A 13,104-nucleotide genomic window follows, 5' to 3' on the forward strand; every position below is an offset into this window, starting at 1 on the left:
TCTTAAGGGGATCTAATAGTAATGATCGCTTTCAAGTTCGGTTCACCTCTTTTTCAGGTTAGCATTCTTAATAAATACCAGCTGTTATGTTCAGAAGACTCAAAAGTTAAACTTCTTTGATAAATCTAACGGTAGGAAGTGCGAGTTTATGACTAATTGTGATGTATGGGATTTCACTCTTAGCTAAAGGACAGTTGTCACCTGTAGATTCCGCGCCGATGAACTTGGCAAATGCGGTTGGCTAAGTGCAACCCACCTCCATCCACAGCTACACATCAGTACGTGGGCAGATCATGCAACCTATCACAAGCTAACATTACCTATTGCTTGATAAGTAGAGTAGGATTGATAAGCTCTATGGCTTATCATCCTCTTTACCTGTCGCCTCCTATAAAAATCACCCATTTCTGCCAGTTTTAATGTCTCTTCTCTCTCGATATATATAAATACAAAAAAAATTTGGAGAGAGAAAGAAAGAGAGTTTACTGTAAGTTTCTAGAGAGAGAGCTTTCTCCGAGCTGTGTCTCTCTCTCCTTTTCTTCCCGATGTGTGGTTGTTTGTTCTGATTTGGTTCTCAAGGTGCAAGCTTCTCTCTCTTTCCTGGAATATCTAACTATTAATTTCTATCCTTAATTTTTATTTTTTATTTATTTTTTCTTTTGGGTTCATTTTTTGGGGGTTTTTCTAATTTTCCTAGCCTTTTTCTTTTGCATCTTCGATTCCCAAATGGGTCTTCAAAAAGCTGCTTTCTTTGCCTCTTTGATCCCCCAAAAAGTTCAAAAATTGTCTCTTTTTTTCTTAAACCTGAATTTTATGAGTGAAAATATCTCAAATTATTGGGAAAAATGGTGTTTTAGCTTTGTGATCTAGTTCTGCGTGTGTTCCTGCTGAATTTATTTTTATGATTTTGTAATTTTATTTTGATTTTTGAGCTTTTTAAGTTACCCCTGTTCATATTTATTTGTAATTTGTAATTATTATATTTTATTTTTGCAGATCTAGTTATATTTTCAGTGATATTTTTGGTTCTGGAATCAAAGAGGGGGGCGGTCAAGATGTCTTCTCTGAGTAGAGAGCTGGTGTTCCTGATCTTGCAATTTCTCGATGAGGAAAAATTCAAAGAGACTGTTCACAAGTAGGGCTGACTTCTATATTTTTAAATTAATTTTGTAATTAATACGTATTTATTGGCATAATTTCTGATTATGTACTGATATACTGCCTCAGTAATTGCCTTTATGATGTAAATTTTAAATAGGCTAGAGCAGGAATCTGGGTTTTTCTTTAATGTGAAATACTTTGAGGATGAGGTGCATAATGGCAATTGGGATGAAGTTGAGAAGTACCTCTCCGGGTTCACTAAAGTGGACGATAACCGCTATTCCATGAAAATCTTTTTCGAGATAAGGAAGCAGAAGTATCTCGAGGCATTGGACAAGTAAGCTTACAACGTTTCGATTTCAGGTCATTGAGAAATTATATGGTTGAATTGCAAGTAATGTGACTGTGTGAACTTTATAGGCATGATCGGTCCAAAGCCGTGGATATTCTAGTAAAGGATTTAAAGGTTTTTGCCACATTCAATGAAGAACTTTTCAAGGAAATCACTCAGCTCTTGACATTAGAGAACTTTAGGTATGAGAATTCCGTTATATGAAGAAAGTCAATAGAAAACAGTTGTAGCAAATGTACTAAAACATGGTCTCTTGCATTATAGGGAGAATGAACAACTATCCAAGTATGGAGATACAAAGTCTGCCAGGGCAATCATGTTGGTTGAACTTAAGAAACTGATTGAAGCGAATCCCTTATTCCGTGATAAATTGCAGTTCCCAAGCCTTAAAAATTCGAGGCTACGGACACTCATTAACCAAAGGTAATTACTCTGAAATCATGACATCAGTTATATAAGATTAGCTGTGCACTTCATTGTGACTTATGGATATTGTTTCAAACAGTGGTCTCGCTATAATGTTTTCACATACGGAATGAGTGCTTTTGTCTTCTGTTGCCTTGAGAATGAGACTTTCATCAAGTTGATCGTAATAGCTAATGAGTTTATCGTTTAAGTACATTGTCTATGTGGCTAATCAAAATGTTGGTTATGGCTTGAATTCTGTGGAAACAAAAAGAAGTCGTTAATATTATTCCAATGCTAAAACATGTGCTTGAATCTTAATTTAGTATATGGCTCATTACTACTTAGCATGGGCCTGGTGACAGTTGTACATCACTGCTTGATTCCACCTTCTGTTGTCAGGATTCTGTTTTTTGTTGGTGAACGGTGTTAGAAGTTTCCACCGCAGACGCCAATAACTATCATTTGTGCAAATTATGACCTTTCTGATTCTGCTAAGAGAACTAATTCTCCTTCTGTAAATTCAAGCTTAAATTGGCAGCATCAGCTTTGTAAGAACCCAAGACCAAATCCAGATATAAAAACACTTTTTGTGGATCACTCATGTGGACAACCTAACGGTGCGCCGGCACCATCACCTGCAAATAACCCACTGCTTGGATCCTTACCAAAAGCTGGAGGGTTTCCTCCACTAGGTGCACATGGGGTAAGTAATCTAGTGAAACTGTTGATACACTAATTATGTAGAAACTTTGTTGTTATTAACTTTTTGTTGATGCGTTTGGCTTTTGCATTTTCAGCCTTTTCAACCTACACCAGCCTCGGTACCAATACCCCTTGCAGGTTGGATGTCTAATCCTTCCACTGTTACTCATCCAGCAATTTCTGAAGGAGGAGGTATTGGTCTTGGTGGTCCATCAATAACAGGTAACACATCATTTTGTTAAGTGAAATTTTATTTAAACCCACATAACCTCTTTCTACACCCAACTTAAATTTGAAATGTTAATTGTCTGTTTTACCCTTTTGCATAATTACCATTAAGTACAAAATGAAATTAATAATAAAACTCAAATTTCTCAATAAACCCAGACACTACAATTAAACCCTAGCATCACCCTTTGTTTATCCTACATTGATTCCGGTTAAAACCTAATAATTTTGATAGAGAAAAACAAGCTTTTTTATTGATGGATAGTGATTTTGAAGTTTTGAATTCTCCAACTAAGGTATGACTCAATGTATGGATATTTTGTTAGTTTGCTTCTTCTTTGGATTAAATTTCATACTTAATATATTATATTGTATTTGTTTTTCTCTGTCGTCTGTCTGCCCCCCAAAACACCGTTGCAAGGACTTTTGATTAGTAGTGCAAAGACATATAACTTGATTCTTGGTGCAAATAACAATTGCCCAACCTCATAAACCTTGACCACTCACTAGCGGGTGGCATGTCTCCATCCAAATCCAAAGCATCAAGGTCAAATGTTTTTCTGGCGAAGTGATGGACTGAACTGGAGCATGCATCTCATTCTCTACCAAATTCAAATCTATGGAAGGATCTCTTGGATCCCAAGTCTATGGATGAGTTTGGTAGCAGGAAAAAAAAAAGCCATGGAAATGCTAGTCATGTGCAATTATACAGGGGCAAATGACGCCTCTTTGAAGAAAAAAACATTCAGTTAGAGATGTTATTTTATAAAGGGAATGGGTGTAAAGATAACTTTACATTTTGAATTCGGTTTGAGAAGGTAGTTTAGGTAATAAATTTGGGTTTAAAGAGATATTAATTCTTTAATTAAAACAAATATGGGTGAAGAGAGTAAGTTGGGTGTAGAAAGAGGTTAGATGGGTTCAAATAAAATTTCCCTTTTGTTAATACTCAAGCTCATAATTTTCATTTATCATGATTCCGATTAGATGGTTCTTGATATTGGTGTTTCATGATCCAATAAGATGGTTTTTGATTTTGGTGTCTCATTACCTTGTATAGCTGCCTTGAAACATCCAAGGACTCCTCCAACTAATCCTTCTGTGGAGTATCCGTCTGGGGATTCTGATCATGTCTCTAAAAGAACAAGGCCGATGGGGCTGTCTACCGAGGTATGTACATACTTGCAAAGATCAGATTTTGAATGGTGATCTCTATTTTTGTCCTCGCTTACCTTTTTATTTGTATCTGATAATTTGTTCTTTTGTGCAGGTTAATCTCCCTGTTAACATGTTGCCAGTAACATTTCCAGGGCACAGTCATGGTCAACCTTTACCTTTGAATGCACCTGATGACTTGCCCAAGAATGTCACACGGACTTTGAATCAGGGTTCATCTCCAATGAGCATGGACTTTCATCCTTCACAGCAGACTTTGCTTCTTGGTTTGTATAAAGTAGCTCCTTATATTTATTTGTATACCTTCAGGCTCTACAATTGTGTTTGTTAATTAGGGTTTTCCCCTTAGATGCTTGGTACTCATACTTGTCTGTTGATTGTTCTCTATGTGATGCTTCAGTTGGTACCAATGTGGGGGACATAGGGCTGTGGGAAGTTGGATCTAGGGAGCGACTAGTTTTAAGGAACTTCAAAGTATGGGATCTTAGTTCATGCTCAATGCCCCTGCAGGTCTTTCCATTTCTATCCTTGTTCATATATGACATAAAAAACTCTGCACACTCTATTCTTTCTGGATGTATGAGTTGGTTGACTGTCTTCTTGAAATTCAGGCTGCTCTAGTTAAGGACCCTGGTGTGTCTGTTAACCGTGTGATTTGGAGCCCTGATGGTGCTTTGTTTGGTAAGCTGAGCATACTGTGATATGGCTTTATAATTATGTAAGGATTGAATTAGATCATGATTATTGTATCATTTACAATCCAATTATAGGTGTTGCTTACTCAAGGCACATTGTTCAAATATATTCATATCATGGGGGTGATGACGTACGACAGCACCTAGAGGTATATACTGTTTCAATTTTTTCCACTTTTGTTTTGTTATGTTTGAGTTTTCTGTATTCATGGTGATTCTGAAAATACTGTCGTAGATTGATGCACATGTTGGTGGAGTAAATGATATAGCATTCTCCCATCCCAATAAGCAGCTTTGTGTGATTACCTGTGGGGATGACAAGACCATCAAGGTTCGTTAGTTGTCTAATATGTTTGCTTGTCTAATTGTAAGAGCATTTTCTGTTCGTTGCTGATTTCCTTAATAAATTTAGGTGTGGGATGCTACAACTGGTGCAAAACAATATACTTTTGAAGGTCATGAGGCTCCAGTTTATTCTGTCTGCCCACATTATAAGGAAAACATTCAGGTGTTGTGGTATTTTATTTTGGTTTTTCATTCTTACTAATTACACTTTCTGTTTCAGTCTTTTGATGCTCATTCTTTGTTGTTGTGCTTCAGTTTATCTTTTCAACTGCACTGGATGGAAAGATAAAGGCTTGGTTGTATGACAATTTGGGATCTCGAGTTGATTATGATGCTCCTGGTCGCTGGTGCACAACTATGGCTTATAGTGCTGATGGTACAAGGTTAGTAGTGTACTTAGCTCAGATTTCCTTTTTTCTATTGCTGGATGGGCAAACTATATGGTTATTTATTTCGTTTCCTTGTTTTATTTGGCGGTGGCTTGCAGGCTTTTTTCATGTGGGACAAGTAAAGATGGTGAGTCATATATTGTTGAATGGAATGAAAGTGAAGGGGCTGTGAAAAGGACCTATCAAGGCTTTCGCAAGCGTTCTCTTGGCGTTGTGCAATTCGATACTACTAAAAACCGGTTTTTGGCTGCTGGTGATGATTTTTCTATTAAATTTTGGGACATGGACAATATTCAACTTCTGACAACTGTTGATGCTGATGGAGGCCTCCCAGTAGGTTCATTTCCTTCAAGTAAATTGAAATAATAGAATCTAAAATACCAGCTGCTCATCTTCTTTACCTTTCCTAATTCCTAGGCAAGCCCTCGTATCCGCTTTAACAAGGATGGCACTCTCTTGGCTGTTTCTGCCAATGAGAATGGGATTAAAGTTTTGGCAAATGCAGATGGAATGCGGTTGTTGCGAACATTTGAGAATCATCTTTCTTATGATGCGTCAAGGACCTCTGAAGTTGTGACAAAGGTATTTTAAATAATTTTGCCTGCCTAACATTTAATTAAGCTTAACCTTTTTTAACTTAAGCACGCCTAACACTCAACCTCTTTCAGCCTGCAATAACCCCTATTCAAGTTGCTGCTGCAGCTGCTAGCAGTGTTGGACTGGCTGAAAGAAGTGCATCTGCAGCTGCTGTTTCTGGAATGGTTTGTTGTGCATGCTTATTCTTTTGTGTTGATTGACCGTCATTATTTTGCTTGTTTCTAACAGCATTTTGATCTGCAATTACTCTCTCATGGTCATTTGTTGCTCTTAAGTCAGACTTCTTTTATTTTATGTAAATTAGAGTTTAAAAATACCTACACTTATGATTCTTTAATTAATCAAACATTATTTATACCAGAATGGGGATGCTCGGAACTTAGGGGATGTGAAACCTAGAATAGCTGAAGAATCCAATGACAAATCAAAGATCTGGAAACTCACTGAAATCAGTGAACCATCTCAATGCCGTTCCTTGAGGCTACCTGAAAACATGAGAGTAACCAAGGTATGATATTGGTAATTGCCTGTATTCTTGAAACATTTCATGTCTATTGATGGATTTGTTTGTTCCTTGTCTGGTTAATCCTTCTCATGGCACTTTATAAATACTTCATTGTGTTCTAGGGCTTACTGTATAAATATTTGTATGTTGTGGTCTTGGAGCATTTACTACATTGTACAACTTATTGTGTTTGTTCATCAACGAAGATATTATGACCTTTTATTGGCCATGACCTTGCTTCTCAAAATGAATGATTATTTCTTTTCATAGTGGTTTATATACGAAACAAATAATATTTTATTTTCAGAATGGTGCTTCACATGATTTCATTCTTCAAAAATATGGAAGTTAAATTAAGACAACTTACGCAGCAGCAACAACATAGGTATAACTAAATATAACCTTTTGTTAATATCTCTTTATCATTCAATATGACAAGCATCCTTCCATTTCCTATGTTAAGTACAGGTTGTTCCCAATAGTTTGATTCGTTGCATTTTGACATGGTATATTTTGAGTTAACTGAGAGATGCTCAATTTCTTTCCTGGTGCTGTATTAATGTGATGAATGGGACAGGCACCTGCTCACTGCAATATATTCTAATTAACCCCTTGGATTTTACAGATTTCGAGGTTAATCTATACTAATTCGGGAAGTGCAATTTTGGCTTTAGCATCAAATGCCATCCATTTGTTATGGAAATGGCAGAGGAGTGAGCGTAACTCTAGCAAGGTGTGTAGATGCATAGTAGTAGTTTTCATCAATCATTTGTAGTTTTTTCTTTGAAAGGCGAGTGTCATAATGCCAAAACAATTTTTATACCCTGCAGGCAACTGCTAGTGTTTCACCTCAACTGTGGCAACCCTCAAGTGGCATTTTAATGACCAATGATATTACTGACACAAGTCCTGAAGAAGCTGTTCCTTGCTTCGCTTTGTCCAAGAATGATTCTTACGTAATGTCAGCATCTGGTGGAAAGATTTCCCTGTTCAATATGATGACATTTAAGGTAACACGTCTTAAAAATTGATAGCCCGCTTTTTTCCCTTTTCCATTTTTCATTTGACTAATCACAACTTCTTGTTGGTGAGTGCAGACAATGACAACTTTCATGCCGCCACCACCTGCTGCAACATTTCTTGCTTTCCATCCTCAAGATAACAATATCATAGCTATTGGGATGGATGATTCTACAATTCAGATATATAATGTCCGCGTAGATGAGGTATGAGACATATGTATGCAATTTGTCTTAGAACTTGCTGTTTAAGATGGTTCTTATTTGGTTTTAATTTTCTTGATGCAGGTTAAGAGCAAGCTTAAAGGCCACTCTAAAAGAATAACTGGCCTAGCATTTTCTCATGTACTGAATGTGCTAGTTTCATCAGGAGCAGATGCTCAGGTATTAAAACTTATCAGCTTTGGTACCATGAATTCATACTCCCTGTTTAGTTGTCCTCCTATGGTAGACTGAAATAGAATCCAACTCCAAAATACCTTTCCACGACAAGTGTGCTGTAACCGAAGTAAGATAACTTTCTTTGAGGCACTAAAGAAACAACTGTTCGCATAGATTCCTTGCAAATTATGGCCTCTTATTACTAATATCTTGGATAACAGTGTGTTCTAGTTTCTGATTCAACTTGCATTCATTTTACCTTTTCAAACTTGTTCAGTTTCCAACAACTCCAATTTTTCTTTTTGAAACAATTTTTTTTTTTTTTTTAGAAAAATTAATTCCAATTGTTAAATTTGGAATTGCCCCGACATAAGCATTTCTCAGTAAATGTAATCAAGTCCTTGTGAGAAAAATACTGAATTCACTAGTGCTTGTTTGGTTATTGTTTCTTTTCTCCTTTCTTCAGCTCTGCATATGGAACTCTGATGGATGGGAAAAGCTGAAGTCCAGATTCTTGCAGCTTCCAGCTGGGAGAACAACAGCTTCACTGTCAGACACACGTGTACAGTTTCATCACGACCAGCAACAGTTCTTGGTTGTGCACGAGACTCAACTTGCCATATATGAAACAACAAAACTAGAATGTGTAAAGCAGGTAGATTTGTCTCCTGTAGCATTGATGTGAGGATTTAACCTCCCTTACAATTGTTTTTTAAATTAAAATTCTTTTTTCCCTTGATTTTTAGTGGGTTCCACGTGATTCTGCTGCACCAATCTCTCATGCAACATTCTCGTGCGATAGCCAACTTGTATATGCCAGCTTTTTAGATGCAACTGTGTGTGTGTTCAGCGCTGCAAATCTCAGACTGCAGTGTCGTATTAATCCTTCTGCTTATCTTCCTGCTAATGTTAGGTAATTCCCTCTTTCCATTTCAATGGTGCATTTCAAGTTTTACTTTGGATTGTACTTGTTCATTATAACTTTCAAGTCCGGGATTTGTTTGATTTTTCTTTTGAGTAACAGTTTAAACAAGATCTTACTGGGGTTTAAGATAACATTTTGAATTCATGTTATGTTCCCAACCTTAGAAAATCATGGGAGACCAATCAAGCTTAGTATACTTGCATAGGATGGACACAGGATCATCTTTTTCATTGCTGTCCACAGGAAGTGGTTGTCATCCTTTACCATCACTTTTATCAGTTGAACCTTAAGCGCACACGTTTTATGCACTATAATATGAGAGATGGACCTAAACTAAACAATTTAACATGATTCTTAATGCATTATGGGTGTGTTTGTTTAGCGTCCTTAAGTTTCACTAGACTAGATTGGATTGAGATTTAGCGAAGACCCATGTTTGTTTTGTACATGGACTAGCTTTAATGAGCTTAGCCTTCACTCGCTTTGACTAAGGTGCTCGCTAGATAGTCTTAGCGAGTCCCTCAGACAACCATGGGATTGCTAGTCCGTCCTCGCCTTCTCCTCCTCATCGTCTCTCATCACCCACAATCTCATCTCTCTCTTTTCCCATCCCTCCCAACCATTGAAGAATCCAGAGCCTCCCTCATCGTCCACCTCAGCAAGCTCCTTTTCTCCTGATCCCCAACGTTGTACGGTTCTTCCTATTCGAATCGTCGAAGTCCTGAATTCCCGAGACTTGGAGCTCGCTCGATTTGACTGAAAAGGAGGCTCTTGCGTTTGTTGCACCTGAGCTTGCTCTGATTCTGATTTGCCAATTGATGTCCAGCTTGGAAGCTCAGGTGCAGGAGAATTGGAGCAACATTAAGAATTTGGAATCTGGTTTGAGATCGAGAAGGCAAAAGCTGGAGAGGGGAGAAAAAGAGGGAGAGGGACGGAAAAAAAAAGGGAAAAGCAACATTAAGAATTTAATCTGGTTTGAGATCGAGAAGGCAAAAGCTGGAGAAGGAAGAAAAAGAGGGAGAGGGACGGAAAAAATAAGGGAAAAAAAAAAGGGATTTGAAGTAAGGGACTAGAAGCACCTGCAGGGATAGAAGGCAAAGAAAGATTTGAGATTGAGAAGGAAGAGAAAAAGAAGAGACCAGAAGCCTCTGGAAAGGAGGAAAAGAAGAGAAAAGAAAAAGAAGGAAAGGTAGAGAGAGTGCAAAGAAAGAATTAAAAAAAATGACAAAATATTTTATTCCAAAAATAATTTAGCATGTAACTTAGTCCAACATTGCACCAAACGCTCGATTATTCTTATCCTACTTAACCCATTCCAAGGCAATCTAGCTTAGTCCCTGAAGTTAGTCCAGTTCAAAATAGCCTGGTACAACAAACACACCCTATAATTCCTGGTATTAGGCACCTGTTTGGTTTATGCTATAACGTAATCTAGTGGTATAGCTAGAGCTTTTACATATTACTTAATTTGCAACGTTATAAAAATAAAAAAAAATTACTAATTTTAGCTACTTCCTTAAAAACCCAAAATTTGGTGCTTAGATTGCCTAATAGGATAGGAATTTAGTACTTTCTATTATGGTGATAAAAATAATAGTAAACTGCTGATAACTAGTCATTCTAATTGGAGCGCCTTTTTTATACTTTTCTTATTGGAACTCTGAATATTGCAATCCTACGCTCCTTTGTAAAAGCATGAAGGGACAATGTTACTTTTGAGGAGTGCATGATGACTGTTTTGGCATGCAAATAACAGCTCCTAATTTACTAGTTTGGTAAAGCTAAACTAGGTTTGTGATAGCTGTTGCTAATTCCAGCTCTCTGCTTCCCCTTTGCAACAGTTCTAACGTACAGCCCCTTGTTATTGCGGCGCATCCACAAGAAGCAAATCAGTTTGCATTAGGACTATCGGATGGTGCTGTTCATGTCTTTGAGCCCCTTGAATCTGAAGGCAAATGGGGTGTGGCTCCACCTGTTGAAAATGGTTCAGCAAGCAGTGCGCCGGCTACTCAAGTTGGAACTTCAGGTTCGGATCAAGCTCAGAGATGATCAAGAGGCTGGCAGAGCACAAGTTCTTTTACATGCTTGGCTTGCTGGCCTATTCCAAATACAGGTATGCCTGCATTTGTTTAATTTCTATTTACGCTATGAGCAATACTTTTATTTGCTGCTCAATCCAATCAGTTAATGCAACCCGTAATTTCTAGGGCAATCGTTTGATATATTTTTGTCTTCTTTTCGTATTTTCTCTTAACACGCTTTCATTTCGCGTTGTTGCAGTTTGTGTTCTTCATGCAGTGTAATTTAATCAAGGAAGGATGTGCAGATATGTAGATTTAACAAGTTGGTTCAGAATCTCGAGTAAGGTAAATGCAGTAGGAGTATTGTCAGTGAAACGTATTTAAATTATGTGTCAGAAACGAAGAGTTTTATGTTTCTCCGGTATGCTTTTCTTTCAATTGATGATCATGAATATAATTCTAGGTTTTTTTTTTAATTTTTTAATTTGAATTTTTTTAAATTTTTAATTATGTCAAGTTGCGTTGGTGCCTCGTTTTTCATTTGTCTTTCCTCTGTTGTTAGTTGGATGTTACACTGGTGATAATTTTCATCCATGTTCTTCTGTGTGCACCGAGAAAAAAGACGACATAGAAAGTGCATAAGCTTGTAAATGTACCACGAATCGATGTCATAGAAAATGCATACAGTGGTACAAGCGCAGCATACCAGTGTAACAGATGTTTTTACAATGTGAATGTAGAGATGTTTCTACAGCATAAAACCGCCGGAAATTCAAGTTTTTACAGACACACTTGCTGCTGATTTACCATTTTCTTGTTTTCAAGTACAATTCAAAGGGTGGTGAGAGTGAATTTGATGTCCCGTCGGCATCTTTCTACTACATACCAACGAACCCGGTCTGATTCGAACAGAAGAAAAGCTTGGAGAACATGTTCCGCAAACACGAGTATGAAAGAGTAAAGCATAAGCAGGTGGGAGCCGAGAGACACTGCAGCGCCAATGAACTTGGTGGGTGCAGGGAACAAGCAGTGTAGCCGAAGGAAATACGGCACCACCGGGACAGCAGCGATGAGATTGTCTCCAATGACATTCATGTCCTATATCTCTACAACAAAAATGAAAAAAATAAAAAAAAAGAACTGAAATGATTATCAAACGAGCTCCTTGATTTGAAGTCGCCAAGGACACAAGGACCCCACAGTTGAGCGCGATTCTTTACATTTAGACTGGCGCCTTCCAACAGCACTCAAAGCCAGAGCTTCAACGAGTGTTTCCAAATCATGGGCTTGGGCAACGGACTACTTCTCTCCAACGACTACCGTCCAGACACCAACATTTCGATTACCTTACGACGCCAACATTTTGATTGCCTCTTGTGCCAAACTCACCCTATATTTCTGTTTATGGTTCGGTTTTGATTCGAAACCAAAACGGTTAGAGAGTAATGAAACTGGTGTATATCGGCCGAGAAGATCAAGTGAAGCTGTAGTCTCTACTTCCCAGTACGCCATCCGACTACATCCCCAAAGCAAACTCCACCAAAATAAACCATAGCACCACCAAAGTTGACCTGCAAAAGATTGGAGTTAGCCAAGGAAAGTACTTGGATCGCAAGAAAGCCCCGACTAGCGAATACCGAGGGCCGTCCTTGAAACGTGACTTGAAACAATGAGAACTGTAGCGGGGAATCCCCCAATGAGTTTAAGAATAGGCTACGCAAGTAGTACGATGGCTGAATACCGAGGATTTTGGTTCTCTCTACCCACTTTTGCACGACGAGAGTAAGACGAGGAATGTAATTCGATGATTTTATGTGCACTTCATCATCACCTATCCAGTTTGGCTTCCGGTACTCGCTGTACATTTTTATCAGTCATCTTATCAATATCGTTTCAGCTAAAACAGAAACATGGTTACAATTCAAGGGATTTATACAACAAATGTAAGCCTCAATTCGACCAAATTCACACCTTGTAACCGCAATTTAGTCTAACTATTCCGAATTAGCATCGTCTTTGGGTGACTTCACGATCTGCTCCATTAGCATTTTACAAAGAAACAAAGACAAAAGCGGTTTTACAGTAGTATCACGGTGAAACCATCGAGAAGTTTTCAGTACAAAGGTGACAGTCCTGGACATATTAAGAAACAAAACTGAAACTATCAACAAAAATCTCCTAACTATTAAGGGCATGCCATTTTTGTAGATACTGTACAAGGAAGCACTGCGCGTGGGAAGCTTATCCCACATTTTCTTCC

General features: G+C 37.9%; 1 protein-coding gene across 1 annotated transcript; it reads left to right on the forward strand.

Moving 5' to 3' along the window:
* Nucleotides 1-421: 421 nt before the first annotated feature.
* On the forward strand, nt 422-11,384 carry LOC103939944 (topless-related protein 1). Its single transcript, XM_048587174.1, has 27 exons — nt 422-579; nt 997-1,135; nt 1,259-1,438; nt 1,522-1,635; nt 1,718-1,876; nt 2,387-2,564; nt 2,659-2,785; nt 3,852-3,961; nt 4,062-4,233; nt 4,368-4,477; nt 4,579-4,648; nt 4,738-4,811; nt 4,898-4,993; nt 5,075-5,170; nt 5,263-5,390; nt 5,495-5,729; nt 5,814-5,978; nt 6,065-6,157; nt 6,355-6,501; nt 7,124-7,231; nt 7,329-7,508; nt 7,596-7,724; nt 7,806-7,901; nt 8,365-8,553; nt 8,645-8,811; nt 10,665-10,936; nt 11,104-11,384. The coding sequence occupies exons 2-26, from the start codon at nt 1,056-1,058 to the stop codon at nt 10,870-10,872; spliced, it is 3,411 nt and encodes a 1,136-aa protein (XP_048443131.1). The 5' UTR covers nt 422-579; nt 997-1,055; the 3' UTR covers nt 10,873-10,936; nt 11,104-11,384.
* The last annotated feature ends 1,720 nt before the right edge of the window (nt 11,385-13,104 follow it).

This window comes from the organism of the source record quoted next, unplaced genomic scaffold (assembly GCF_019419815.1).
Source record: "Pyrus x bretschneideri cultivar Hongxiangsu unplaced genomic scaffold, Pyrus_bretschneideri_v1 Contig26, whole genome shotgun sequence".
Lineage (NCBI taxonomy): Eukaryota > Viridiplantae > Streptophyta > Magnoliopsida > Rosales > Rosaceae > Pyrus > Pyrus x bretschneideri.